The sequence below is a fragment of the Lithobates pipiens genome, unplaced genomic scaffold (genome assembly GCF_037356315.1).
Source record: "Lithobates pipiens isolate NorthernLeopardFrog02 unplaced genomic scaffold, aLitPip1_a1.2 Scaffold_8, whole genome shotgun sequence".
Lineage (NCBI taxonomy): Eukaryota > Metazoa > Chordata > Amphibia > Anura > Ranidae > Lithobates > Lithobates pipiens.
Genome location: NW_027507903.1, coordinates 81,325,378 through 81,352,294, shown reverse-complemented (window position 1 = coordinate 81,352,294; position 26,917 = coordinate 81,325,378). Strand labels below are relative to the sequence as shown.

Genomic DNA, 26,917 nt, shown 5'->3' with positions numbered 1-26,917 from the left:
ATCCAAGAGACATAGGAGCACTGCATGTTTTTTTGTTTGTTTTGTTTTGTCCTGGATTTCCCTCACACTATATGATAACACTGCAAAGTTAAAGGTACAGCGATTTCATTCTTGATCAAGTTATGTGACGGTGCTGTACACAAGGTTTTATTCCAGTCCGTTGCTTGATTTTAATTATTTTGTAGCACTGGAAACATATCATTTGATTTTATCCTTTTTTATGTGTTATATTTTCTTTTCTGCTAAAGAAGTTACAATTATATTTACATTGTGCAGAGAGGATAAAAATGTTTAACAAAAAGGGGAAACTTATTCTAGTATTTTTTTTCCTGTGGCTGCATTAACAGCAGAATTTTGCAAGTTGGGCATCATGTGACTGGGACAGGACTTGCAGGGAAATAGGAATTGACAGATGTGTTACTAAGTGAAAGAGGACTGCAGGGCATGGAAGACTAAAGAAGAACTATGCTTTAGCTCATATTGGCCTTTTAAGCAAGGTGTTCTAAACTAAGAAGAGTTGTTAGTGCTGATATATTGTATTTAGGGTTGCACTGATAACGCTTTTTTAAGGCCCGAGTACAAGTACCGATATATATATATATATATATATATATATATATATATATATATATATATATATATAAATTTTTATGTCATGCGACAGTGGCACTAATATGCAGCACTGATGAGGCGTGGACTGTTTTTTTAATTTTTCTTACAATATTTTTTTAATTATTTATGCTTTCTTTTTTTGGGGGGAGGGGGGGGGGGGTGGAAGTGGTCAGTCGGTGTGTTTATTACAATGTTTCCATATATATATATATATATATATATATATATATATATATATATATGTGTATATATATAATTTTTTTTATTCAACCCTGTTGGGGGGTAAGGGGGCTTTGGTGAGATGTCCAGGGTTTAAAAAGACCCTGGACATTTCCCTTTTGAGATATGGAAAGGGACTGAGGATAGAGATTCCCCAGTCCCTTTTCTCAGCAGCCTCAGCTGCACTGAACATGAATGGACAGGAGAAAGAGGCTCCTCTCGCCATTCATAAACTGAAGCATCGTAAACATAGTTTACGATGCTCAGTTATGAATGGACAGAGTCAGTGATCACCGTCTCTTACTCTCCCTTTCTTCTGTCCCTTCCCTCCTCCCCATGCTATGGGCCACTGTGTGACTGCGCACATGGGGGTGCGGTGCACGTACCTGGCCGGGGGGGGGGGGGGCTCTGGGCCATGTTGGGGTGTTTGTGCTGTTGGCCATGTGTGGAGGCCGCGGGCATTTTTCTGGGGCCGTGGCCATTTTTTTTTGTAGCCACAGCCAGCTTTTTCCTTTCAGCCATTTTCTGGAAGTTCGGCGGCCATTTTCTCTGTGCCCTCAGACTGTTTTACTGAGGCTGCCATTATCTAGTAGCCTCAGGTAGTTTTGCCTCTAGCGCTGGGTGCTTGTTTCCTTCTAGAACAGAGCGCTTTTCACACAGACACCTTGTGGATGACACAGGGGAGAGTGGACAGCAGCAGCAGGGTGGACATTTTGTGTGACTTGCCTTAGGTCCCTAAGTGTTCACAGGCGAATGTGGGTCAGCATGCCGTAGGAAGCTGGCGCTTCTTCCCCAGACATCCCTGTTATTGCAACTGGTTCCCCTGTACCTGCGGTGCCTAAGGACTCTCTGTCGGTGGTCCTGGAAGTCTTTGTTGCCAGGGTGGAAGCGGCGTGTGGGCGCAAGGCGGTAAAAAATGGCCCCTCCCCCCCCACCGTCTTCTAGGGAAAGCTCTGATTCAGACTCTGGCCCCGCTGTGACAGGCGGCTTCTGTTCTGATGTATCAGGATGTGGATCAGGACCGTTCGGACAATGAGGATGACTCCAGGTCAGCGCAGGAAAAGACGTTTGTAGGAGCACTTATTACAGCGGTGTGGGACCCTAAAGATGGATGATACGGCGGGGGCATCTACAGAGGTCCCACAAGTCTGCCCGCATGGCTAAGGTGTTTCCTTGCCCAACTTATATTGTTAAGTTTATTTACAACGCGTGGGAAAAACCGCAGTGGGCCTTTTCAGCCCCGAAAGTTTCCTGAAGAAATGGACACCTCCAATTGTTGACCCCCCCCCCCCCGGTATCCAGGTTAAACAGGAAGTAAACCCTGATGGGTTTACTTCCTCTTTGTCTCCCTGCAAAGGTAAAGCATAATGGGCTACTATGCATCACATAGTAGCCCATTATGTGTCACTTACCTGACACAGGAGCCAGCGATGTCACTGATGTCCCCTGTAGTCCGGAGCATCCATCTTCTGGGTATCGCTGCCCCGGCCACTTACAGCGCCACTGTCTTTTAGTAAATATCTCCTAAACCGTGTAGGTTTAGGAGATATTTCCTGGACCTACAGGTAAGCCTTAATCTAGGCTTACCTGTAGGCCAAAGTGGTTTGTAAGGGTTTACAACTACTTTAAATAACCACGATTCCAGTGGAAGGGACTCCTGCTTTCAAGGATCCTGCCGACAGAAGGGCCGACGCGGTTGCCCAGTCCATGTTTACGGTGGTGGGGTCAGGATTGCGGCCAGTGTTATCCACGGCCCTGGTGTCAGATGCTTACTGAATGGGCAAAATTGTTGCACTGTGAGTTGGAGAAGCATCAGGCTTCCCCTGTCTGCGTGGAGCTGGTGGACCAGTTGGTGCAGGGCCTTAAGTTTGTCTATGATGCGGCCTTACATATGACCCCCTTGCTATCTAGAGCCTCTGTATCAGCAGTAGTGCTACGTCGCCTGATTTGGCTGAAATGCTGGTCTGCAGGCATCTAAGACTTGCCCTTCCAGGGAGAGAGGCTATTTGGAGCCTCGCTGGATGACATTATTAAGAATGTTACTGGGGGTAAGAGTACGTTGCTCCCAGAGTCCGGAAAAGGTAAGGAGCCATACCGCAGGCAAGGGCCCCCCTTTTCCGCTCAGAATTTTAATATTTCGTCCAACCGGGTCGGCAGGTAAGCATTCCCAGTCCGATTAGGTCCATGCTGAAGGACAGAAGCGTCCCTGGTTTCGCAAGCCAAACAAGCCTGTGAGCAAATCTGTTACCGCATGAAGGTTTTGGGTGGGGGGTCGCCTTCGGGAGTTTGCAGCCCAGTGGACCTCCCTACTTTCCGACCAGTGGGTCTGCATTTCTTTCTTGTCCACCAAACAGATTTTTTTCCCTCCAACCTTCATCATCTTCTGGCTCATCAATCTGTTTGTAGTCCCAAAGAAGGAAGGGGTCCATCTGGTCCTGGACCTCAAGGCCTTCAACAGCTTTGTGAAGGTACGAAGGTTCAGAATGGAATCAGTTTGCTCAGTGGTCACTGCACTCCATCAGGGGGATTTTCTGGCATCACTGGACATCAAGGACGCATACTTGCATGTCCCCATATGCATCAAGCATCAGAGGTTTCTGTGATTTGCGGTTGGGGACGAGCACTACCAATTTGTAGCTCTCCCTTTTGGCCTGGCGTCGGCACTGAGGGTCTTCACCAAGGTGCTAGCCCCAATTTTGACTTTGCTAAGGCAGCGAGGGATCGCAATTGTGGGTTACCTGGACGACCTCCTTCTGAGAGCAGTTTCGCCTCAGAATTAAGGGAGGATGTGGCAATCGCTATGCAAACTTTTTGGGAGTTTGGTTTGGTACTGAATCTACAGAAGTCGGTGTTGGTGCCGACTCAATGCCTGGAGTACCTGGGCCCGCTTCTGGACTCCTCAGAGGTAAGAGTCTTTCTCCCTTTGGACAAGCTGCAGACTCTTCAAGCTGCGGTTAAGTTGTTGGTGTCCCGCAGGTGGTCGTCGCTGCGTTTTTTGCATGCGAGTCCTGGGTCTCATGGCAGCCACTTTTGAGGCGGTACCGTATACTCAATTCCACACTCAAGTCTTAACCAGTTGGGGGGGAGTTTGGGGCGTACAGTCAGCCCAGGGTCGCTGGACCTGGAAGAATCCTGCCTGCTGATCAACGTGCTGGAACTTCGGGCGATCAGGCGGTGCCCCTCCACATGGTCACAGAGGCTGCAAGGGCGGTCGGACATGGCGGTGGCATATGTCGGCCATCATGGAGGAACAAGGAGCTCAGCTGCAGCACTGGCAGTCACTCACATCCTGCGGTGGGCAGAGCAGCACGTGCCGGCTCTATTGGCCATAGAAAACTGGCAAGCGGACTACTTAAGTCGTCAGATGCTGGACCAAGGGGTATGGTCGCTACATCCGCATGTATTTTTGCTCCTTTGCCTAAGGTGGGGCACACCAGATGTGGATCTCATGGCTTCTCGACTCAATTAGAAGGTACAGAGGTTTGTGGCCAGGTCAAAGGATCCCTGGACGGACGCGGCAGACACGTTGGTGGCTCCATGGGGGCATTATCGGCTGATTTATGCTTTTCCCCTACTCAAACTTCTACCACGTCTGCTTCTCAGAGTGGAGGCCGAAGGGATTCCGGTAATACCTTGCTGGTCCCACCCCTCGTTTCTTTGACACTGCTTGGGGGCCATCCCTAAGGTCAAGATGAAGATCCTGTGTCCGTCAATGAACGAAAGAGAAAATAGGATTTTTGTACTCACTGTAAAATTATTTTCTCTGAAGTTCATTGACTGACACAGCACCCACCCCTCCTGTTTATCTCTGTACTGCTCTTGATGAACTGAGCTGCAGTGTGAGGGGTTATAGCTAGTAGGATCGGCCCCTGGGCAGTACTGTGCAAGTGTTGCTGGTTTTAACACTTTCTGCCTAGTCCTCTCCTAAAGAGGCAATATAACCCTAAGGTCAAGATGAAGATGCTGTGTCCGTCAATGAACTTCAGAGAAAAGAATTTTATGGTGAGTACAAAAATCCTATTTTTGTGGCGCTTTGGAAGCGCTTCTCATTCATTTCCATGGACAGAGGCGTTTTGAGTCGCTTTTTAAAACGTTCCAAACATGCCCCAAAGATGCTTGCAGGACTTTTTGCACCACCCTGCCAGTGCAACGCCCCAGTGTGAAAACATCCATTGAAATGAATGGGAAGCAGTTAAGCGCCTCCAGTGTGGAAAGAGTCTCCTGGAATGCTGTAGATAGATCTCTAGAATCACATAAGTGGTTGATACTGTTTAATGGAATTAATTGCCTTTTATACTATCTAAATAATGGGAAAACTTTATGTCCTGGTTAGTGGTTCCCTACTGCAACTCTACAAGTGTCCACTATCGCAAACAATTTTTCTCAGACATTGCCAATAGAAAGAGGTACTCAGAGGGCTGCCCTATTTCTCCCATCATGGTTATGTTATCTATCAAACCTCATATGATTGAATCCAAATGTAGATGGCCCTTACGCTAAGCCCAAAGAACATAAACTGAGCTTATTTGCTGATGACTGAATCCTAAACCTGATGCAACTGCTTGTTTCACTAGCAGTCTTATTTTCTATATTGCATTCTTTTGTTCAAATCTCTAGTCTGACTTTAAAGAAGAGAAGTTTTCTGCTCTTTATAACTCCTTGCCGGCATTGATTATCACTACTCTATCAAACTCACGTGGCAGCCAAATTATTTGTACTTTCTGTGAATAAGTGACCCCAACAAGAAGATCTTTTACTGTACCAATTACATCTCTGCCTTTCTAAAAAATATTATAGGTTCCTGAATGTGACACAACTTTTCCTGAATAAGGAAAGTGAATTCTATCAAAATGACAATTTTAGCCAAACTCCTTTACCTTTTCTGCACCAATCACACCCCTATTCCCAGATATACCATCAGCACATTCCAAAATCACATAGTGGCCTTTGTGTGGAATCACAAGACACCCAGAATTTCTAAATGTACGATGTACATTTACAAGCAAACTGTAGGTCTCAGCCTTCCTAAGCTTTGCAAATACTTTCAGCCAGCATAGATGGCTGCACTGACAAGCCTCTTCACTGCTTCACAAGCCCCTATAACGTAAGCTGATGCATTTCCTTGGTTGCCACCTGGTTCATGACCTATAACACTGAGCCTTGTTCTCTGTCACACTCAAAGTGTGTGGGATAAGATGAAATATTTTAATAAATTGATATCCACACTCTTACCATGACTTCTCCTACTCCAAAACCCTGCATTTCCTCCAGGCCTGGAATCCGCGTCTGCCTTCAGCTGGTAGACCTTCCATAATTTTACCTAGTGTCCCTCAACGGTTGGTTGGTGTAACATTGAAGACAAACTGCAAGCACCTAACACAGAATTCTTCAGATATATGCATTGGATCTTTTGTGACAAATCTGAGGTCGCTCGGATGACCACTTTAAAACCTTTTGTCTTTTCTTGTGACTTAATTCTTTTTTTTTTCCAATAGAAATTTTTATTAAGCAAATATACATACATAAAAACAATATGCAAACTTGTTGTACAAAGATATCATATCGCCAGAATCAAGTGTAAAATTATCATAGTGCTTAAACAAATGAGCTCACAACTGCCTTCTATGAGTAGCCATCTCATTTTATATGAGCAAAGCTTCTTTCTGTGCAAAACTAAAGGAAGCCGTGGTTACTACTTCTCAGCAATACCTTTATTTAGATAATTGGTATAGATACCATGGTGTGGGAAATAGGGTGGGGAATGGGAAGAAAAAAAAGATGAGAGGTGTGGGAAGTGAAATGTAGAGAGAGAGGGGGTGAAATATAAAGAAGAGGAAAAAAGAGAGCAGAGCTTATCGCCCCAAGGAGGACTGATCAGATGGTAGGCTGTCTGCCTCAGAACATGTGTCTAATACTTAAGCCCGTTATTGCTTACCAGGGTTAATACCTCACCCAGTAAGCAGGTCCCGGAAGGCCACCGAATACTTAAACTGAACCCAAGGAGACCAGGTTCTATGAAATTTCTCAGCCGTGTCTTTCGCAGTGGCAAGTAGTTCTTCCAATGCGAAAATGTGATTAACCGTGTTTGCCCATTCTGCTATTGAGGGCACCGTAGGGAGTTTCCAATATTTTGGAATTAGAGATTTAACCGCTATCAGCAAGTATTTGGTTAAGGATCGATTGTACTTGCTCAGTGGTAAATTCGATATATGCAGGAGACAGCATTCCGGTGTAAGTTTTACTGTGGTGCTTGTAATCTGCAAGATTAGTGTACACATTTTTCCCCAAAATCTTCTTAATTTAGGGCAGCTCCACCAGATATGCAGCATATCACCCGCTGATTCCCCACATCTCCAACAGAGATCCGAGGACATTGGGTACCAGCGTCTCACCTTAGTCGGGGTGGCGTACCACTGCGATAGCAGTTTGTAGGAATTTTCCTGAAATCTGGTGCTAATAGTGCCTTTGTGAGCCAGAATGCAGGCATCACGCCATTGTATATCAGTAAAGTTGGTATGGAAAGCAGACTCCCAGCGTTTCCTAAATTTATCCGATCCAGTTTGATCTAATTGTTGGAGAGACGCATACATAAATGAGGTGGTTTTTTCCACCGGTGCCCCACGCAGACACAGTGACTCAAAGGGGGTCAGGTCCCTGAGGACTGCTTCCCTCCTTTCCGGTGTTAGGAGGTAATGGCACGCCTGTCTATAGTTCCAGAATGGGAAAGTAGCGGGGGGAAGGATATCCCGCAAGTTATCATAAGAGAGGACTGTTTTATTATGTACCAGATTCGTGGCCAGAAGGGGGTCCCCTTTCGGTCCTGTAAAGGTCTTACCTGACATCCCTGGAGGGAAATCAGGATTGCCCAAAAGGGGAGTAAGTGGCCCTGGAGACGACGTAAAGGGGTGTCGTGAAGCCAAAGTGTGGAACACCTTCAGCGAGGCTCCAATAAGGGGGTGTTGCGTAAGTTCCTTAGGACATTTGGTCCTTGAGATCCAAGGGGAAAATCTCAAAGGTGTCTTTGACACATCACTCTCTATCGAGGTCCAGTCCTTGCTTCCCGTATGGCAATGCCAATCAATGATTCTGGCTAAATGGGTGGCATAATAGTATAGTTTAAAATTTGGGAAGCCCATCCCCCCTGCCTCCTTCGCCTTCATCAGCAGGTGCAGCCCAATTCGTGGACGTTTCTGTGCCCACAGAAATTTCTTGTGACTTACCGTATATACTCGAGTATAAGCCGAGATTTTCAGCCTCTTTTTTGAGGCTGAAAGTGCCCCCCTCGGCTTATACTCGAGTCATCGCTGTCTGTCTGCCCGATCAGCGTGTCGAGCAGACAGACAGCGGCCATTCTAGGATTCAAAGGCCGCGCCTCCGTCTCCGCCTTCGCCTGTGATAGGCGGAACACTGAATTTCCCAGCAGTCTGTGTTCCGCCTATCACGGACGTCCTCTCATCCTCGTCCGTAGTATGAGGATGAGCGGACGTCCATGATAGGCGGACCACTGACTGCTGGGAAATTGAGTGTTCCGCCTATCACGGACATCCGATAGGCGGAACACTCAATTTCCCAGCAGTCAGTGGGAAATTGAGTGTTCCGCCTATCACCGACGGAGGCGCGGCTTTTGAATCCTAGAATGGCCACCGACGAAGAGCTGCGGGACGGGCCGGGACGCAGGCCGGGCCGGGACGCAGGCCGGGACGGGACGCAGGCCGGGACGGGACGCAGGCCGGGACGGGACGCAGGCCGGGACGGACACAGGCCGGGACGGACACAGGCTGGACGGACACAGGCAGGCTGGACACAGGTAGGCTGCACGGACACACACACACACACACACACACACACACACACACACACACACACACACGGATGCATGCACACACAGGGATGGATGGACACACACGGATGCATGGACACACACACACACACACACACACACACACACACACACACACACACACGGATGCATGCACACACACAGGGATGGATGGACACACACACACACGGATGCATGGACACACACGGATGCATGGACACACACACACACACACGGATGCATGGACACACACAGGGATGGACGACACACAGGGATGGACAGGCATGTCTCACCCTCGGCTTATACACGAGTCAATAATTTTTTCCAGTTTTTTGGGGGTAAATTGGGGACCTCGGCTTATATTCGGGTCGGCCTATACTCGAGTATATACGGTAATTCTAAGTTATCTTGTTGGTCCTGGGATCCTTCTGATTGAAACTGGGGGCTAGTACATGATGTATCATTATTTTCTGCTTCCTATTTGTATTAGACAACAGTTTTGATACAGCTTCTCCTTTTCTTCAACTCCAGAACAGAAAACGCATAGGGAGTTGTGGTTTCCCTGTTTTTTGACTTGCAACTGTTGCCTAAATTTATCTCATGGTCCTGTTATCTCCGTTGTATACTTTGTTCAACTTCAATAAAAATTAAAACGGAAAAGAAAATCAAAAGAAGTTTTAAAGTTGTAAATAATGTTAGCAAGATTGAAAGTTTTGTTTCGGTGCACTTTTTCGGCCATATTTATGTACAGTGCCTTGAAAAAGTATTCATTCCCCTTGAATTTTCCACATTTTGTCATGTTACAACCAAAAATGTAAACTTATTTTGTTGGGATTTTATGTGATAGACAAATACAAAGTGGCACATAATTGTGAAGTGGAAGGGAAATGATAAATGGTTTTTAAACTTTTTTTTTTACAAATAACTGTCTGAAAAGTGTGGTGTGCAGAACCTTAGTGAAAAAACCACATCATGAAGGCCAAGGAACACACCAGATAGGTCAGGTTTGAAGTTGTAGAGAAGTTTAAAGCAGGGTTAGGTTATAAAAAAAATATTCTAAGCATTGAACATCTCACGGAGCACTGTTCAATCCATCATCCAAAAATGGAAAAAGTATTGCACAACTGCAAACCTACCAAGACATGGCTGTGTACCTAAACTGTCAGGCCGGACAAGGAGAGCATTAATCAGAGAAGCAGCCAAGAGGCCCATGGTAACTCTGGAGGTTCTGTAGAGATCCACAGATCAGGTGAGAGAATCTGTCCACGGGACAACTATTAGTCGTGCACTCCACAAATCTGGCCCTTATGGAAGAGTGGCAAGAAGAAAGCCATTGTTGAAAGCCAAAAAAGTCACGTTTGCGAGAAGCCACGTGGGTTACACGGCAAACATGTGGAAGAAGGTGCTCTGGTCAGATGAGACTAAAATCAAACTCTTTGACCTGAAAGCAAAATGCTATGTGTGGCGAAAAACGAAATGCCATCCCCACCGTGAAAACATGGTGGGGGCAGCATCATGTGGGGATGCTTTTCTTTAGGGCTGCAACTAACGATTATTTTCATAATCTGTTAGTTGGCCGATTTATTGTTTCGATTAATTGGTTAATAACCTTAAAAAAAAAAAAAAAAAAGAGAGGTGTATAATTTCGTTAATATGTAACGTTAAAAAAACAAAAACAAAAAAAAGCAATTTATTCTTCAATATCTCTTTGCAGTGGTAAATATAAATAACCAACTATATGTTTAGAGAGCAAAATCTCTAATCCACTCTGAGAACAACAGACATAGGAGATATACTGTATATACTAGTGATGCACCGAAATTTTGGCTGCCGAAACATATCGGCCGAAAATGCCCTTTTCGGCAATTTGCCGAAAGAGAAAAGCGGCCGATAATGGAGCGTGGCCTGGGTGGGGGTGGGGCTCCGCCCCCCGCCCCCGGTGACGCCCATCATGGGGGGTGTATAGCGCAGGAGAGCCGCCTCCGCCGCCTGTTTGATCACAGCGCCGGGAACATCACAGCTTTCATTTCAATATCTGTGTGTTCCCGGCGCGCGCCGTCACACGCAGCCCCTCCCCCTTGTCCGGGCACTTAGACAGATCATCCGCAGGATTGGACGGATGATCTGTCAATCAAAGTGCCCGGACAAGGAGGAGGGGCTGCGTGTGACGGCGCGCGCCTGGGAACACACAGCTATTGAAATGAAAGCTGTGATGTTCCCAGCGCTGTGATCAAACAGGCGCGGAGGCGGCTCTCTTCCCTGCACAGGCTGGCTGCAAAATGACACACTGGCTGCAATGGGACACACAGGCTGCAATGGGGCACACTGGCTGCAATGGGACACACTGGCTGCAATGGGGCACACTGGCTGCAATGGGGCACACTGGCTGCAATGGGGCACACTGGCTGCAATGGGGCACACTGGCTGCAATGGGGCACACTGGCTGCAATAGGGGACACTGGCTGCAATAGGGGACACTGGCCTGCAATGGGGGATGCCTCCTGTACCACGTTCTCTGTCTCTGACCATCTCCTGTACCACGTTCTCTGTCTCTGACCATCTCCTTTACCATGTCCCCAGTCTGACCATCTTCTGTACCATGTCCCCAGTCTCTGACCACCTCCTGTACCATGTCGCCAGTCTCTGACCACCTCCTGTACCATGTCGCCAGTCTCTGACCACCTCCTGTACCATGTCGCCAGTCTCTGACCACCTCCTGTATAAAAATATTTTTTAAAAACAGTCATTTTCGGTATCGGTGCTGTTTCGGTTTTCGGGCCTAGTGTATTTTTCATTTTCGGTATCGGTTTCGGCACCAAAAAACCCATTCGGTGCATCCCTCATATATACTATTAGAGGAGATCTTCCCTCAAAAAAAAAATCATTTTAAGAACGTTTGTTCGATTTTCTAATCATTAGTGGGGTCAAATTGATGTTCATTTTCAACCACAGTGACGGGAAAATTTGGAAATAGAAAACTGCTTGGTGGAAGGAATTTTCAGACAGTGTATGTGGTTTTCGTTCAGAAATTACATTCATTTTAAAAATGGGTGAAAATTTCGAAACATTCTTTCAGTGAATGTACAAATATTTTTTGTCTGAAAATTGATCCGTGTGGCCAGCATAAGGCTCGGTATGCAGTTTGATTTTGATCTGTTTTTGCTGTGCGTTTTGATTTTTGCGCACTAGATTTTGCTGTGATTTGAGTTTTTGCATTTTTTTTTTTTTGCCAATTTGTTGTTGGGCAGATTAAAAAACACAATTTGCTGCAAAACCCATTACATGTTTTTTCTGCAGAGTCTCCATTGAAGTACATTGAACCAAAAAAGCATTGTTTTGCGTTAAAAAAAAGTCCCTGACCGTTTCCAAATACACAGCGGCTGAAAAAAGCATAGATGTGAACATGTCCCATAGGAAACCATGTAAATGAAATGTAGTGCGTTTCTGCAAAAAAGAACCTAAAAACACATAGATGTGAACCAGGTCTAAGACGTTTAGTAACATAATGGGGTTAAAAAAAACTAAAAGTAGCCCTTTATGCTACAACAAAAAGCAGATAATCACTACTGTAAGGGGTTCATTTTTTTAACTGTAGAACTGTGAAAGTAATATTTACAGTAGTGATTATTTGCCAATTTTGTACGATAAAGAGCTCATTTTAGTTTTTTTTAACCCCATTATGTTACTGGCCAATCGATTATGAAAATAGTAATTGATTAATTTCATAATCGATTAGTTGTCGATTAATCGATTAGTTGTTTCAGCCCTACTTTTCTTTAGCAGGGACAGGGAAGCTGGATGGAGCCAAATACAGGGCAATCTTAGAAGAAAACCTGTTAGTCTGCAAAAGACTTGAGACTGGGTCAGAGGTTCACCTTCCAGCAGGACAGAGACCCTAAACATACAGCCGGAGCTACAATGGAATGGTTTGGATCAGATTCAGATCATCCTAGTGGGCCACACATCTGGCCCACTAGGATGGTTTTTCCTCAGACTCACTGCAGAGACCGGTCTCTGCTCAAGCTTCTTTGCGTTGCGGGACATCCGCTGCTTACTCCCCCTCCCCCCTCATTATGCTGAGCATGCCCTGCTACCAGGCAATGCCTGCCCCTCCCGGCACTATTGGTTGCTAGGACTGTCAGTGACGTACTTCAGTGGAGTCCCGCTGCACCTTCTGGCTCCCGCCCTCTTTTAACAGAAGTGTCTTTTACACAGTGTGGCTTTGTAACAGCAGGACCAGAGCTAGAAGGTACAGCGTATCTACACTAAAGATAGTGGTTTCTAAGGGGGACACAAATGTGCATGGAGGAATCTAAGGGGGGCACAAATGTGCGTGGGATTATCTGAGCGTGGCTCTGGCGGGAAATAAATGTGCATGGGGCTGTGATGGGGGCACGTGTGTGTAAGGGGGGGTCTATGAAGGAGACAAAACTAAGTGGGGAGACTCTGATAGGGACACAAATGTATGGGGGAACCCTAATGGGGATGCCAGTTTGTGAGGAGATTCTGATGGGGACACAAATGTGTGGGAAGACTTACCGGAACAAATATATATGTCCCAGTGCATGAGGTTTCTGCATTTACAGTGAATTGAAAAAGTATTCATACCCATTGAAATTTTCTTACTGTCGTGTTATTAAACTTCTTGTCATGTTACAAACATACATGGATTTTATGTGATAGACCTTTTACAAAGTGGCACATAATTGTGCAGTGGAAGGAAAATGATAAATGGTTTACAAAACTTTTTACAAATAAATATGTGAAAAGCGTGGCGTGCATTTTTATTCAGCCCCCCGAGTCAATACTTTGTAGAACCACCTTTCGCTGCAATTACTGCTGCAAGTCCTTTTGGGGATGTCTCTTTGAAAATCTAGAAAGTGACATTTCTGCCCATTCTTTGCAAAATAGCTCATGGTCTGTCAGATTGGAGAGCTTCTGTGAACAGCAACTTTCAAGTCTTGCCACAGATTCTCAAATGGATTTAGGTCTGGACTTTGACTGGGCCATTCTAACACATGAATATGCTTTGATCTAAACCATTCCATTGTCTCAAGACTTATGTAGACTCTAACAGGCTTTCTTCTAAGATTGCCCTGTATTTGGCTCCATCCTCCCATCAACTCTGACCAGCTTCCCTCTCCCTGCTGAAGAAAAGATGGTGTGTTCAGAGTGATTAGTGTTAGTTTTCTGCCACACATAGCATTTTGCTTTAAGGCCAAAAAGTTCAATTTTGTTTTCATCTGACCAGAGCCCCTTCTTCCACATGTTTGCTGTGTCCCCCACAGGGCTTCTCACAAACTGCAAACGGACTACCGTATTTTTCGGACTATAAGGCGCACCGGATTATAAGGCGCACTAGCAAAGATTGGCTGATAATGGGATATTTCCATATATAAGGCGCACCGGACTATAAGGCGCACTGGATTATAAGGCGCATTTAATGAAACAAAACTCTGATGCGGTACTGTAAGTCAAATTTTATTCAACTCTTTAGCAATAACCATAAAATGGTCTATAACAATAACTCTTAACACTGTTCAGTTAAATACAAAACCAGACACTCACTTTTTCACTTTATTCTTCAATAACTCTTAACACTGTTCAGTTACCGGTGAATACCGTACAAAACCAGACACTCACTTTTTCACGTTATTCTTCTCCTGCAAATCCATCAAATTCTTCATCTTCAGTGTCTGAGTTTAACAATTGGGCGATTTCGGCATCAAGCACGCCCGTATCCCTCTCATCATTCTCATCAGTATCCGAGTCAGTCTCGTTGCTGTCATCGGTACCGGTACTTAGCTGTTCAGTGATAATTCCGGACTTCTTGAAAGCTCGGATTACACTGGTGACTGATACCTTCCCCCAGGCATCCACGATCCACTGGCAGATAGTGGCGTAACTTGCCCGGCGTTGCCTCCCTGTGTTGGTGAATGTGTGTTCGCCTTCTGTCATCCAATGCTCCCACGCAGCTCGCAATTTAACTTTAAATGACCTGTTGACACCTATATCTAGTGGCTGCAGTTCTTTGGTTAATCCACCCGGAATGATGGCAAGCACCGAATTAGTTTTCTTCACTTGGGCTTTGACAGTATCTGTCAGATGGGCGCGCATGGAGTCACAGACCAATAGGGATGGAGATTCGTGGAAAAAGCCACCCGGTCTCTTGACGTAAACCTCCCTCAGCCACTCACTCATCTTCTCCTCGTCCATCCAGCCCTTCGGGTTAGCCTTGATGATGATGCCAACCGGAAACTTTTCTTTTGGCAGAGTTTTCCTCTTGAAAATTACCATGGGTGGTAGTTTCTGGCCATTAGCCTGGCAACCGAGAACTACAGTGAAGGATGACTTCTCGTTTCCTGTAGTGCGTATAGATACCGTACTGGTCCCTGTTCTCTCGACAGTACGGTTTACAGGGATATCAAAGGTAAGGGGGACCTCGTCCATGTTGGTGATGTGCTCTGGCCGGATCTTCTGTTCATTGATCTTGTTCTTGCAGTAGGTTACGGAAAATGGCCAACTTTTCTTCGTAATCCTTTGGCAGTTGCTGTGACATAGTGGGTCTTGTGCGGATAGAGAGATTCCGCCTTTTCATGAAACGGAAGCACCAAGAGGGACCTCCTCGAAAGTCGTTGATCTCCATGTCGCGTGCGATCGCTGTTGCTTTGAGTCGAATAGAGACAGTAGAGACACTTCTAACTGCGGTTCTCTGTTCAATAACCCACTGTTCAATTTTGTCCTCCAACTGTGGCCATCTTGCTTTGTTTCCTCGGAAACTCAGTTTGGTCTTCTTTACCTGGCGCAGGGCATCTTCTTACTTCCTCCACTTCCGTACCATTGATTCATTAATGTTGAATTCTCTCGCAGCTACTCTATTTCCATGCTCTACTGCATGACTGATAGCCTTCAGTTTGAAATCCGCATCATAAGCATGTCTCTTAACAGGAGCCATTTTTGGGGCAGCGGGTATACCGTAGAAAATTAACGAATGAATGCGCACACCTCCTGACTAAGATGGCCATAATGCCCAATCCAAGCAGTGCAGCTTCCTAGCTTTGGTAATCCCACGAAGCTGCACTGCTTGGATTGGGCATTACGGCCATCTTAGTCAGGAGGTGTGCGCATTCATTCGTTAATTTTCTACGGTATACCCGCTGCCCCAAAAATGGCTCCTGTTAAGAGACATGCTTACGAAGCGGATTTCAAACTCATCGCTATCAGTCACGCAGTAGAACAACCTGAGAGAGGTTTACGGTACGTCAGTTTACGGTAAGAGACCGGGTGGCTTTTTCCACAAATCTCCATCCCTATTGATCTGTGACTCCATGCGCGCCCATCTGACAGATACTGTCAAAGCCCAAGTGAAGAAAACTAATTCGGTGCTTGCCATCATTCCGGGTGCATTAACCAAAGAACTCCAGCGATGTCAACAGGTCATATATAAGGCGCACCGCATTATAAGGCGCACGGTCGATTTTGTGAGAAAATTTAGGCTTTTAAGTGCGCCTTATAGTCCGAAAAATACGGTAATTATGTATGGCTTTCTTTCAACAATTACTTTCTTCTCGCCACTTTTCCATAAAGGCCAGATTTGTGGAGTGCATGACTAATAGTTGTCCTGTGGACAGATTCTCCCACCTGAGCTGTGGATCTCTGCAGATCCTCCAGAGTTACCATGCGCCTCTTGGCTGCTTCTCTGAACACTTTTCTTGCCCGGCCTGTCAGTTTAGGTGGATGGCATGACTTAGTAGGTTTACAGTTGTGCCATACTCTTTCCATTTTCCGGTGATGGATTGAACAGTTTTCTGTGAGTTGTTAAAGGTTGGGATATTTTTTTTTTTATAACCTAACCCTGCTTTATACTTCTCCACATCTTTATCCCTGACCTATGTGGTGTGTGCCTTGGCCTTCATGGTTCTGTTTGTTCACTAAGGTTTTCTAGAAAACCTCTGAGGGCTTCACAGAACAGCTGTATTTATACTGAGATTAAATGACACACAGGTTTACTCTAATTACTAATTAGGTGACTTCTAAAGGCAATTGGTTCCACTAGATTTTAGTTAGGGGTGTCAGAGTAAAGGGGGCTGAATACAAATGCACGCCACACTTTTTAGATATTTATTTGTAAAAAAAAAATTGAAAACCATTTATCATTTTCCTTCCACTTCACAATTATGTATTGCCACTTTGTATTGGTCTATCACATGAAATCGCAATAAAATACATTTACATTTTTGGTTGTAACATGACGTGGAACATTTCTAGGGGTATGAATACTTTTTTTAAGGCACTGTGCAAATGGGGAAATTTGTTCCACAATGAACAACTCCAGGAGATGTGAGCTAGTTGTCCTGAAAGCTTACATCTGGAGATGTGAAATGCAATACTGAGGGAAAGTGACATCTTTGAGAGAAGTATTTTGCCTACTGAGCAGACCATAAGACCCCTTTCACACTGGGGTGCTTTACAGGCGCTATAGCGCTAAACATAGCGCCTGCATATCATCTGTAAAGAGACTTGCCACACGTTGCAGATTGTCACTTGCCACGTCGCCTGCCAAACATTGCGGATTGCCATTTGCCACGTAGCCTGCCACACATTGCAGATTGTCTCTTGCCACGTCACCTGCCACACATTGCTGATTGTCACTTGCCACGTAGCCTGCCACACATTGTGGATTTCCACTTGCCACGTCGCCTGCCACACATTGCGGATTGTCACTTGCCACGTCGCCTGCCACACATTGCGGATTGTTACTTGCCATGTCACCTGCCACACATTGCGGATTGTCACTTGCCACGTCACCTGCCACACATTGCGGATTGCCACGTAGCCTGCCACACATTGCGGATTGTCGCTTGCCACGTAGCCTGCCACACATTGCGGATTGTCGCTTGCCACGTAGCCTGCCACACATTGCGGATTGCCACTTACCACGTAGCCTGCCACACATTGCGGATTGCTACGTAGCCTGCCACACATTGTGGATTGCCACTTGCCACGTAGCCCGCCACACATTGTGGATTGCCACGTAGCCTGCCACACATTGTGGATTGCCACTTGCCACGTAGCCTGCCACACATTGCGGATTGCTACTTGCCACGTAGCCTGCCACACATTGCGGATTGCCACTTGTCACGTAGTCTGCCACACATTGCGGCTTGCCACGTAGCCTGCCACACACTGCGGATTGTCGCCTACTGTGTCACTTTTCTGCTAAGGTGTTCTTTTGTTGAGTCCCAGAGTGAAGATAGGCAGCAGAGAGATGATGTAATCTCTCTGCTGCGCACAGCTTCCTGCACGGTGAGGGCCGAACTGGAGGGATGCAGGGCAGTGAGAGATGATGTCATCTCCCTGCTCCCCTGCCCGCTGGCTTCCTGATTGGCCAGCAGCCCTCCTAAGCTGCCCCCCCCCCCACCCGTCCACTCAGTGCAGGCACCCGCGGAACCGGCCGCATTGGCACCCCCTGGCCGTATTCTTGGAGGGAGCAATTGCCCCGTTGCCCCCCCCCCCTCCGGATCCGCCCCTGGTACAGATGTGCGCAGGTGATCAAGGACATGTGTGCAAATCATCATCGGGACATGTGATTTTACTGTTATATATGTGGAGGACGTGTTTTGGGGATCATTACTATGTGGGGACAAGTGTGTTTACTTTGTGTTCACTGTGTGTTTTACATTGTGGGGACACTAGTTAGGTTGGTGATCAGTGAGTAAAAAGCTCTAAAAAAACTGCTCATACTGATCACCAGCCGGCTGCAAACATCCGCTCTCCTCTCCTCACCGACAACTTCCGTGTGAAGAGAGGAGAGCCGATCGCTTAGCAACCGGCTCTGTGTTTACATCACATGATGGCTGTGATTGGACACGGCCGTCATATGATCAGGAGGGCCAATCACAGAGCCCTCCTGCTGATCTGAGATGTGCCATGTCTGGGAGACAGGAGCGCAATGGGATCGCACTGCTGCGCGGGTACGTGAACGCGGTGATCCCCCTCCTTCTGAGTGGACGTTCCTGAACGTCCACTCAGAAGGAGAGAGCACCCACCTGGCTGCACGTATGCAGTGGCCGGGTGGGAAGTGATTAAATGATCTCTCCAACAAGTAGTACTTCAGGGAGTCTAAGGCCCATTTATTAGCGAGACACACCTTCTCAACAATAGCATATTTTTTTTTTTTTTTATGCTTGTTCAGTTTTTGGCTCAGGTATACACCAGGGGCTCCTTGTCATTTTTGTTCTGGGATAGTACAGCCCCTAGGCCCACCTCAGAGGCATCGGTCTGTACCAAAAACCCCTTTGTGAAGTCCAGGGTCACCAGCACCGGTAGTACACAAAGAGCCTGCTTTAATTTCTGAAACGCCTCCTCGGCTTCAGGATTCTATTTGACTGTGACTGACCCTCTACCCTTGGTCAGGTCAGTCAGAGGGGTGGCAAAGATGGGTATAAACCATCTGTAATGCCCAGGAAGGCCTGAACTTGTTTACCGTTTGGGGCCATTTTTGAATTGCCTCAATCTTATTAGTCTGAGGCTTGACCAGACCCCAGTCCAATAACGTACCCAAGGTATTTGGCCTCCTCCAGGCCTATGGCACATTTTTTTTGGGTTGGCCATGAGACCTGCCTCCCTAAGGTAATCTACCACTGCTTGTACTCGAGGCAGGTGCGATTGCCAATTTGGGCTGTGGATGACCACATTGTCCAAATAAGCGGCTGCGTACAGGTGATGTGTCCATCATTTGCTGGAACAATTTAGGGGCCTGAAGCAGACCAAAAGGCATCAGCTTGTACTGGAACGAGCCCTCAGGTGTGGAAAAGGCAGTTTTCTCCTAGCCCGATTCAGTTAAGGGTATTTGCCAATAGCCTTTCGTTAGGTCTAGAGTTGTTATGTAGCGAACCTGTTCCACGAATTTGTCGACCTGAGGCAGCTGGAATGCATCGAAATTGGACACACTGTTGAGTTTCCTAAAGTCGTAAAACCTGATAGTGCCATCAGGTTTTGGGACCAGCAATATGGGATTCTTCTATCACGTCCAACGCTAACATATTTTTGATTTCCTTTGCGACTGCCTCTCACCTGGCCTCTGGGGTTCTTTATGGCTTTACCCTAGGTTCCGTCACAATATCATGCTGGATCACCTTGACCAGTCCAGGTATGGGGGTGAAAAAGTCTCTTTTTGTATACAAACGCCCTAATCACAGTCACTTTGTTGTGCCAGGACAGAGAATCCGTTATGGGGACGTCAGGCGTCACTGGTACCCGGTCTATTGGAGGCAGGATGTGGCCAGAAAAGTCTCTCTGTCCTTCCAGGGCTTTAAGAGATTTGCATGATGAATTTGTTGAGGTTTCGTTTTCCCTGGCTGGTAGACTTTGTAGTTTACCTCCTCTACCCTTTCAACAACCTCAAAGGGACCCTGCCACATGGCCAGGAACTTACTTTCCACTGTGGGAACCAGTACCAGCACTCTGTCCTCAGGATTAAAAAAAACGGTCCTTGGCACCCCGATCACAGATCCTCCTCTGGGCCCACACCACATGTTCTCATACCAGGGGCAGGACAGCTGCGATTTGATCCTGCATCATGAAGACATGCTCTATGATGCTTCTATATGGGGTGGCCTCTCCTTCCCATGTTTCTTTGGCGATATCTAGCAGCTCCCTGGGATGTCTACCATATAAGAGCTCAAATGGGGACTAGCCTGTGGATGCCTGCGTAACCTCTCGTTTTGCAAACATGACATATGGTAGCAAAAAATCCCAATTTCTCCCATCTTTGTTGACCACCTTTTTCAGCATAACTTCAAAGTTTTATTAAATCTTTCCACAAGACCATCCTGTAGACAGAGGTATGGAGATGGGAGATTTTGTATAACTTACACAGTTCCCTGGTAACCCTGGACATAAATGGGGTGCCTTGATCAGTTAAGATGTCTTTTGGGATCCCCACTCGACTAAACACCTGGACTAATTCCTTGGCGATAGCCTTAGCGGAGGTGTTACTCAAGGGTATGGCCTCAGGATAGTGCGTCGCATTGTTCAGGATTATCAAACTATGCTGGTGACCTCGGGCAGACTTAACTACGGGCCCCACCAGGTCCATGCCAAAATGGACCTCGATTATTGGTAGAGGGACAAGGGGCCTGCAAAAATGGGATGACAGTGCTGACATTTGGCACTTGGGGCATGATTCACAGTACTCCCTGACATCTGCATACAACCCGGGCCAGAAAATTCTCTGGGTGATTCTCTCCCTGGTCTTTTCAATACTGAGGTGTTCCCCCCATTACATGACCATGGGCCAGGTCTAGCACCACACTACGGAAGGATTTGAGAACCAGTAGCTGTTCTACCTCCTCTTCGCCGCGTTTTACCACCTAAAACAGTAAATTGTTTTTAAAGGTCATGTAGGGGAACCCCCCAGTTAGGATCCACCGGTTCTCCATCCATCATCTTAACATTTCTCTGGCTCTCATGAGGGTGACATCTCGCAGTTGCACAGTACAGACATCCTCTCTCCTGACCTCCAAGTTGTGTACCACATTCTGGCTACTCTCATTGTCTGGGTCATAGATGTTCTTCTGTTCGTTACACTCAGGCTGGGAGCTAGCTTCCAGGTCCTCCGGCTTCTCCAGCCATGACAGGGAAAGAAAAAGGCTCTCCGTCTTCCTCGTTCCCCCCAAGAGCGTCCCCTTACTTTTGGCAAAAAAGAGTCTGGTGAGAGTTTCCGTGCTTCCCCAGCAGAGGGGAGCTCTATCTACCAGCCTCCATTTGCTCTCCCATAAACTCCAAAAAGCTTTATAAAGCAATGAAGTCACCACCCCCACTGAATGTGTCACACTGCCCCAAGGGGTATCAACCTCGACCTCCACTGTCTGGTAACAAGCAAAGAATAGTAAAGCAAATCCTTGCCATCCGGCGTTAAACTATACAGCAGACTTCATCTCTATACGGTGTGGAGCTGGCCCCAACACCCACAAAACCTTTTTAAGTCCAAACAGAGCGCTCTCTCTCTCTCTCTCTCTCTCTCTCTCTCTCTCTCCCCCCCTCTCTCTCCCTTCTGCGTCTCAGGCCAGAGCTATCCAGTTCTCTCTTCCTGCTCATTTAAAGTCCACCTAAGCTTGGACTCAAGTGGACCACAACATCCAGACCGGAAGCAAGCCTGCGGTGAAATATACCGATTATCCATTACCTCACCTTGCATACTGTCACTAACTATATATATATATATATATATATATATGCAGTATCTCACAAAAGTGAATACACCCCTCACATTTTTGTAAATATTTTATTATATCTTTTCATGTGACAACACTCAAGAAATGACACTTTGCTACAATTTAGTAAAGTAGTGAGTGTACATCTTGTATAACATTGTAAATTTGCTGTCCCATCAAAATAACTCAACACATGGCCATTAATATCTAAACTGCTGGCAACAACAATGAGTACACCCCTAAGTGAAAATATCCAAATTGGGCCCAATTAGTCATTTTCCCTTCTCGATGTCATGTGACTCATTGTTACAAGGCCTCAGGGGTGAATGGGGAGCAGGTGTGTTAAATTTGGTGTTATCGCTCTCACTCCCTCATACTGGTCACTGGAAGCTCAACATGGCATCTCATGGCAAAGGACTCTCTGAGGATCTAAAAAAATAATTGTCGCTCTACATAAAGATGGCCTAGGCCAGTGATGGTAAAGCTTGGCACTCCAGATGTTTTGGAACTACATTTACCATGATGCTCATGCACTCTGCTGTGTAGTTGAGCATCATAGGAAATGTAGTTCCAAAACATCTGGGGTGCCAAGGTTCGCCATCACTGGCCTAGGCTATAAGAAGATTACCAAGATGAAACTGAGCTGCAGCAGGATGGGCAATGGGCAAGACCATCCAGAGGTTTAAAAGGACAGGTTCCACTCTGAACAGGACTCTCCATGGTCCACCAAAGAAGTTGAGTGCACATGCTCAGCGTCATATCCAGGGGTTGTCTTTGGGAAATAGACGTATGAGTGCTGCCAGCATTGCTGCAGAGGTTGAATGGGTGGGGGGGGGGGGGGGGGGGTCAGCCTGTCAATGCTCAGACCATATGCTACACATTGCATCAAATTGGTCTGCATGGCTGTCATCCCAGAAGGAAGCCTCTTCTAAAGATGATCCACAAAAAATCCACAAACAGTTTGCTGAAGGCAAACAGACTAAGGACATGGATTACTGGAACCATGTCCTGTCGTCTGAAGAGACCAAGATAAACTTATTTGGATAACCCGGCAGTGACCCTGGAGGCTGCAATTCTGGGGTCATACGCTGCGCTTAGCAACTAAGTATTCTGTGGTGTTAGAGCCCACCCCAACTTACTACTCTGATGCGCACAACTATTATGGTCTGAAACCGAGCTAGGGCGATATACCGAACCTCAGGTACTGTCGCTCCTCACATGCCTCTGTGGGGCAACCCTAATCTTTCTCACTTCCGTGTTATCCCGGATCCACAAATATGGGCTAATAGAGGAATAGTGGGCTTGAAGTATTTGGTAACGGAGGGCAGACTGAGCACATTCCCAGAACTGAAAACTAAATACAACCTGCCAAACTGGATGCTCTTCCGGTTCTTACAGGTGAGGCATGCCTTTCAACATCAATTTCCTGGTGGGGTCATCCTTATGTCAGATCCAGTTGAGAAATTGCTAACCACTAAGGTCCTAATGCCCCCCTGTCCACGATCTATTTCCACTTATCAGCGCCTCTACCCACTAAGCTAAATCTAAAATATATACTAAGTGGAAAAGGGACATACCATCCCTTGAGGAGGAAGACTGGGAGTCCTGTGTCTCCTCATATGTCTCGACCTTGATCTCGGCTAGGGACCGTTTCATACAGCTGAAATTCTTGCACCGGGCTTATTATACACCACAGAGACTGACCGCCATTTACAGGGACAGGTCCCCTAACTGTGCTAGATGTGGAGGTGAGGAGGCCTCCTTCTTACACATGACCTGGTCATGTCCTGCTCTGCAAGGATTCTGGGAACAGGTCCTAACTGATGTCAATCAGACAGCTGAACTCTCCCTCCCACTGAAGCCAGAAATCTTGCTTTTAAATGGTGATGGGCAACCCAACTGTTGGGAAATATAGTAAACTGTTTGTGGTGTATGCCACCTATTATGCCCGAAGAGAGGTTTTGTTGAAATGGAGGTCCGGGCTCCTGCCCACCATCACCATCTGGAGAAACACTTTGAATGCTGTTTTACCACTGTACAAAATAACATATGTCAATAGAAATTGCCGGAATAAATTCGACAAGATATGGTCCTCCTGGATAGACTCTTGGGGATCCTTGCCACTGGAGTTGTCTCCCCCTGACCCAGATGCAGATTCATAATTCAGTGGCATGGTTCTGGAATACTAGTGGAGTATGTCCCCCCTCTCTGTCTCCCCTCCCTGTTTCCCCTCTCTTTCCTCCCCCCCTCTCTCCCCCTCCCCATGTTCCCTCCCTTCTTAGATCTGGTCCAACCTCCCTCTCCTGGTGTTCCCTCTCCCCCCCCCCTCCCCTTTTACTTCCCCTTCATGCTATGCTGAACAATTCCGGATATACGAACTCTGGTTCCAATATACACTTATTGACTATGAACATTATATGCAATTGTGTACTCTGCAGATATATATATGTATTGACAATTTGCTCTAAGTGACTCTGTACTGTAGACTGACCTGTATGTACTGAACATGAATCAAGTTCACCTTTTGTAAAAAAAAAAGATAAACTTATTTGGTATAGATGGTGTCAAGCATGTGTGGCGGCAACCAGGTGAGGAGTACAAAGACAAGTGTGTCTTGCCTACAGTCAAGCATGGTGGTGGGAATGTCATGGCCTGGGGCTGCATGAGTGCTGCTGGCACTGGGGAGCTACAATTCAGTAAACTATGAATGCCAACATGTACTGTGTCATACAGAAGCAGAGCATGTTCCCCCCTCCCTTCAGAGACTGGACCGCAGGGCAGTATTCCAACATAACAACCCCAAACACACCTTCAAGACGACCACTGCCTTGCTAAAGTTATCTGAGGCTAAAGGTGATGTACTGGCCAAGCATGTCTCCAGACCTAAACCCTATTGAACATCTGTGGGGCATCCTCAAAACAGAAGGTGGAGCAGCGCAAGGTTTCTAACATCCACCAACTCCGTGATGTTGTCGTGGAGGAGTGGAAGAGGATTCCAGTGAGAACCTGTGAAGCTCTGGTGAACTCCTTACACTTAGGAGTGTACTCACTTTTATTGCCAGCGGTTTAGACATTAATGGCTGTGTGAGTTTTTTTGAGTCGGTACAGGAATCATTGCTTGCAGGCAGCAAGGTACCGTGGGACACATAGTCCTTAGAAATTGAAAGAGAACATGAAAGTGAGATGTTCTGTTGAGCACCCGTGCTCTAAACTATATCCACCTAAAAGCTTAGACTCTAGGTTTTAGAGTCTCTCTTGTTCAAATTGGGTAACTGAAGTTACAAAATACAAATTAAGTAAGACAACCTCTGTAGCTTTAGTTTGCCCTAGATGAGGATCTAGGTCACCGAGGATCTATATGAGATCTGGTCACTAGAGGGGCCCTTTATACTAAAATCCTTGTATGGGTTGCCCCTTACTGTTACTCAATCGCAGAACTCGGATCAAGGTCTACATCTGATTTACCCCTGACACCTGTGCTGCAGTGTTGGGATGTAAATACAAGCTCTTTAGAGATGAATGGAACAGCGTAAGCCATATAACATTTTTGGTATAAAAGTGTCCTCTATCGGCATCTCAGACTCACCAAAATCAGTTGCCAGTGACCAAAAATACACAATCAAAGCATTCTCACCTCTGCGTTTTGAGTCATGGGCAGATTTGACGTGATTCTACCTATGATTTCAAAATGGCCAGGTGTGAATGACAAATAGCAGAACACACATTTGAGATGGCATTCATTGAGTGTTGTGCTGCGATTGTTGAGATGCTATCGTGGCAACCCGCATCACGTGAAGTTTGTTAACCCCAAAAAATTAAGATTTATCATGGCAGAACTGCATTGCCAATTTAGGTGCCATTCAAATGAATGGCATCTCAAATGTGCATTCTGCAATTTGTTATTCACACCTGGGCGTTTTGAAATCACGGGCAGAATTACGGCAAACCTGGCCGCAATTCAAAACATCCATTTGTGAATTCAGCCCAAATGCTGCCTTTTAACCATCAGATAATGGGCAATGGAGCGGGTCCATGAGAGGGAACAGAGCTCAGCATGATAGACATTGAAATGTTATAGAAAAGAGGAATAGAAGAGGTGTATCGATGGCTTGAAGCATTCTTCTTTTAGCTGTTTCTGTAGAAAGCAGTCATAGCCAAGTCTCTGCAAAAGTCTGGGCTGTCAATTAACATCACTAATGATGAGTCTTAAAGATACTTACATTTTGTAGCAACGCTAATTTTTATGTATCTGCTTCCTCTAGGAAGACTCGCGTGTTCTTCGTGTGAAAGTCATTGCAGGGATTGGATTGGCAAAGAAAGATCTTTTAGGAGCAAGGTAAACTAATCTTTTATGTTAAAATATAGTTTTTGTGTCTTGAGTTAAATTTATTTTGTTCCGATTACTCACAGTAAGGATAGAGGTGGGAGTAACAAAAGACCAGAACATAGTATTAGGATATAAAGCTGTAGTTAAAATGAAGTAATGCACCTTTAAAGTAAACCTAACGATAAACAATTTCTAAGTCAAAGGGGTTGTAAACGTTCAAGATTTTTCACCTTGCATTCTATACATTAGAGTGAAAGACCTGTCACTCAGCAGCCCCCCAGCCCCCATTATACTTAGCTGAGCCCTGTGTTTCCCATGATGGGAATGAGCACACCAGCTCTGGCTGGTGTCTCATGTCCTGATTGGATAGATTGATAGCAGCGCAGCCATTGGCTCCCTGCGGTCAATCAAATCCAATGACACGGGCATGGGGGGTGAGGCAGAGTCCTGCTTTCTGTGTCAATAGACGCAGAAGCAGGACACAAGTGCATACCCGCACTGGTGTCCCGAAGGAGAGCACTTCTCCGATGGGGCACTCGAGAAGAGGAGGAGCCAGGAGCGCTGCTAAGGAACCCCAAAAGAGGGGGATCGGGACCACTCTGTGCAAAACCAACTGCACAGTGGAGGTAAGTATGACATGTTTGTTTAAAAAAAAAAAAAAAAAACTCTGACCCTTAACAACCACTTTAACTGCAACAGGTTAGTAGCCTTTTAGTGCCTACA

General features: G+C 46.2%; 1 protein-coding gene across 2 annotated transcripts in view; it reads left to right on the top strand.

Moving 5' to 3' along the window:
• The window catches only part of NEDD4 (NEDD4 E3 ubiquitin protein ligase), a 261,538-nt gene that overhangs the window by 20,457 nt on the left and 214,164 nt on the right, over positions 1 to 26,917 (top strand). For both annotated transcript variants that reach the window (XM_077474123.1, XM_077474121.1), the window contains exon 2: positions 26,130 to 26,203. In XM_077474123.1, the coding sequence (XP_077330249.1) occupies positions 26,130 to 26,203 (74 nt within the window). The remainder of the gene's footprint in view (positions 1 to 26,129; positions 26,204 to 26,917) is intronic.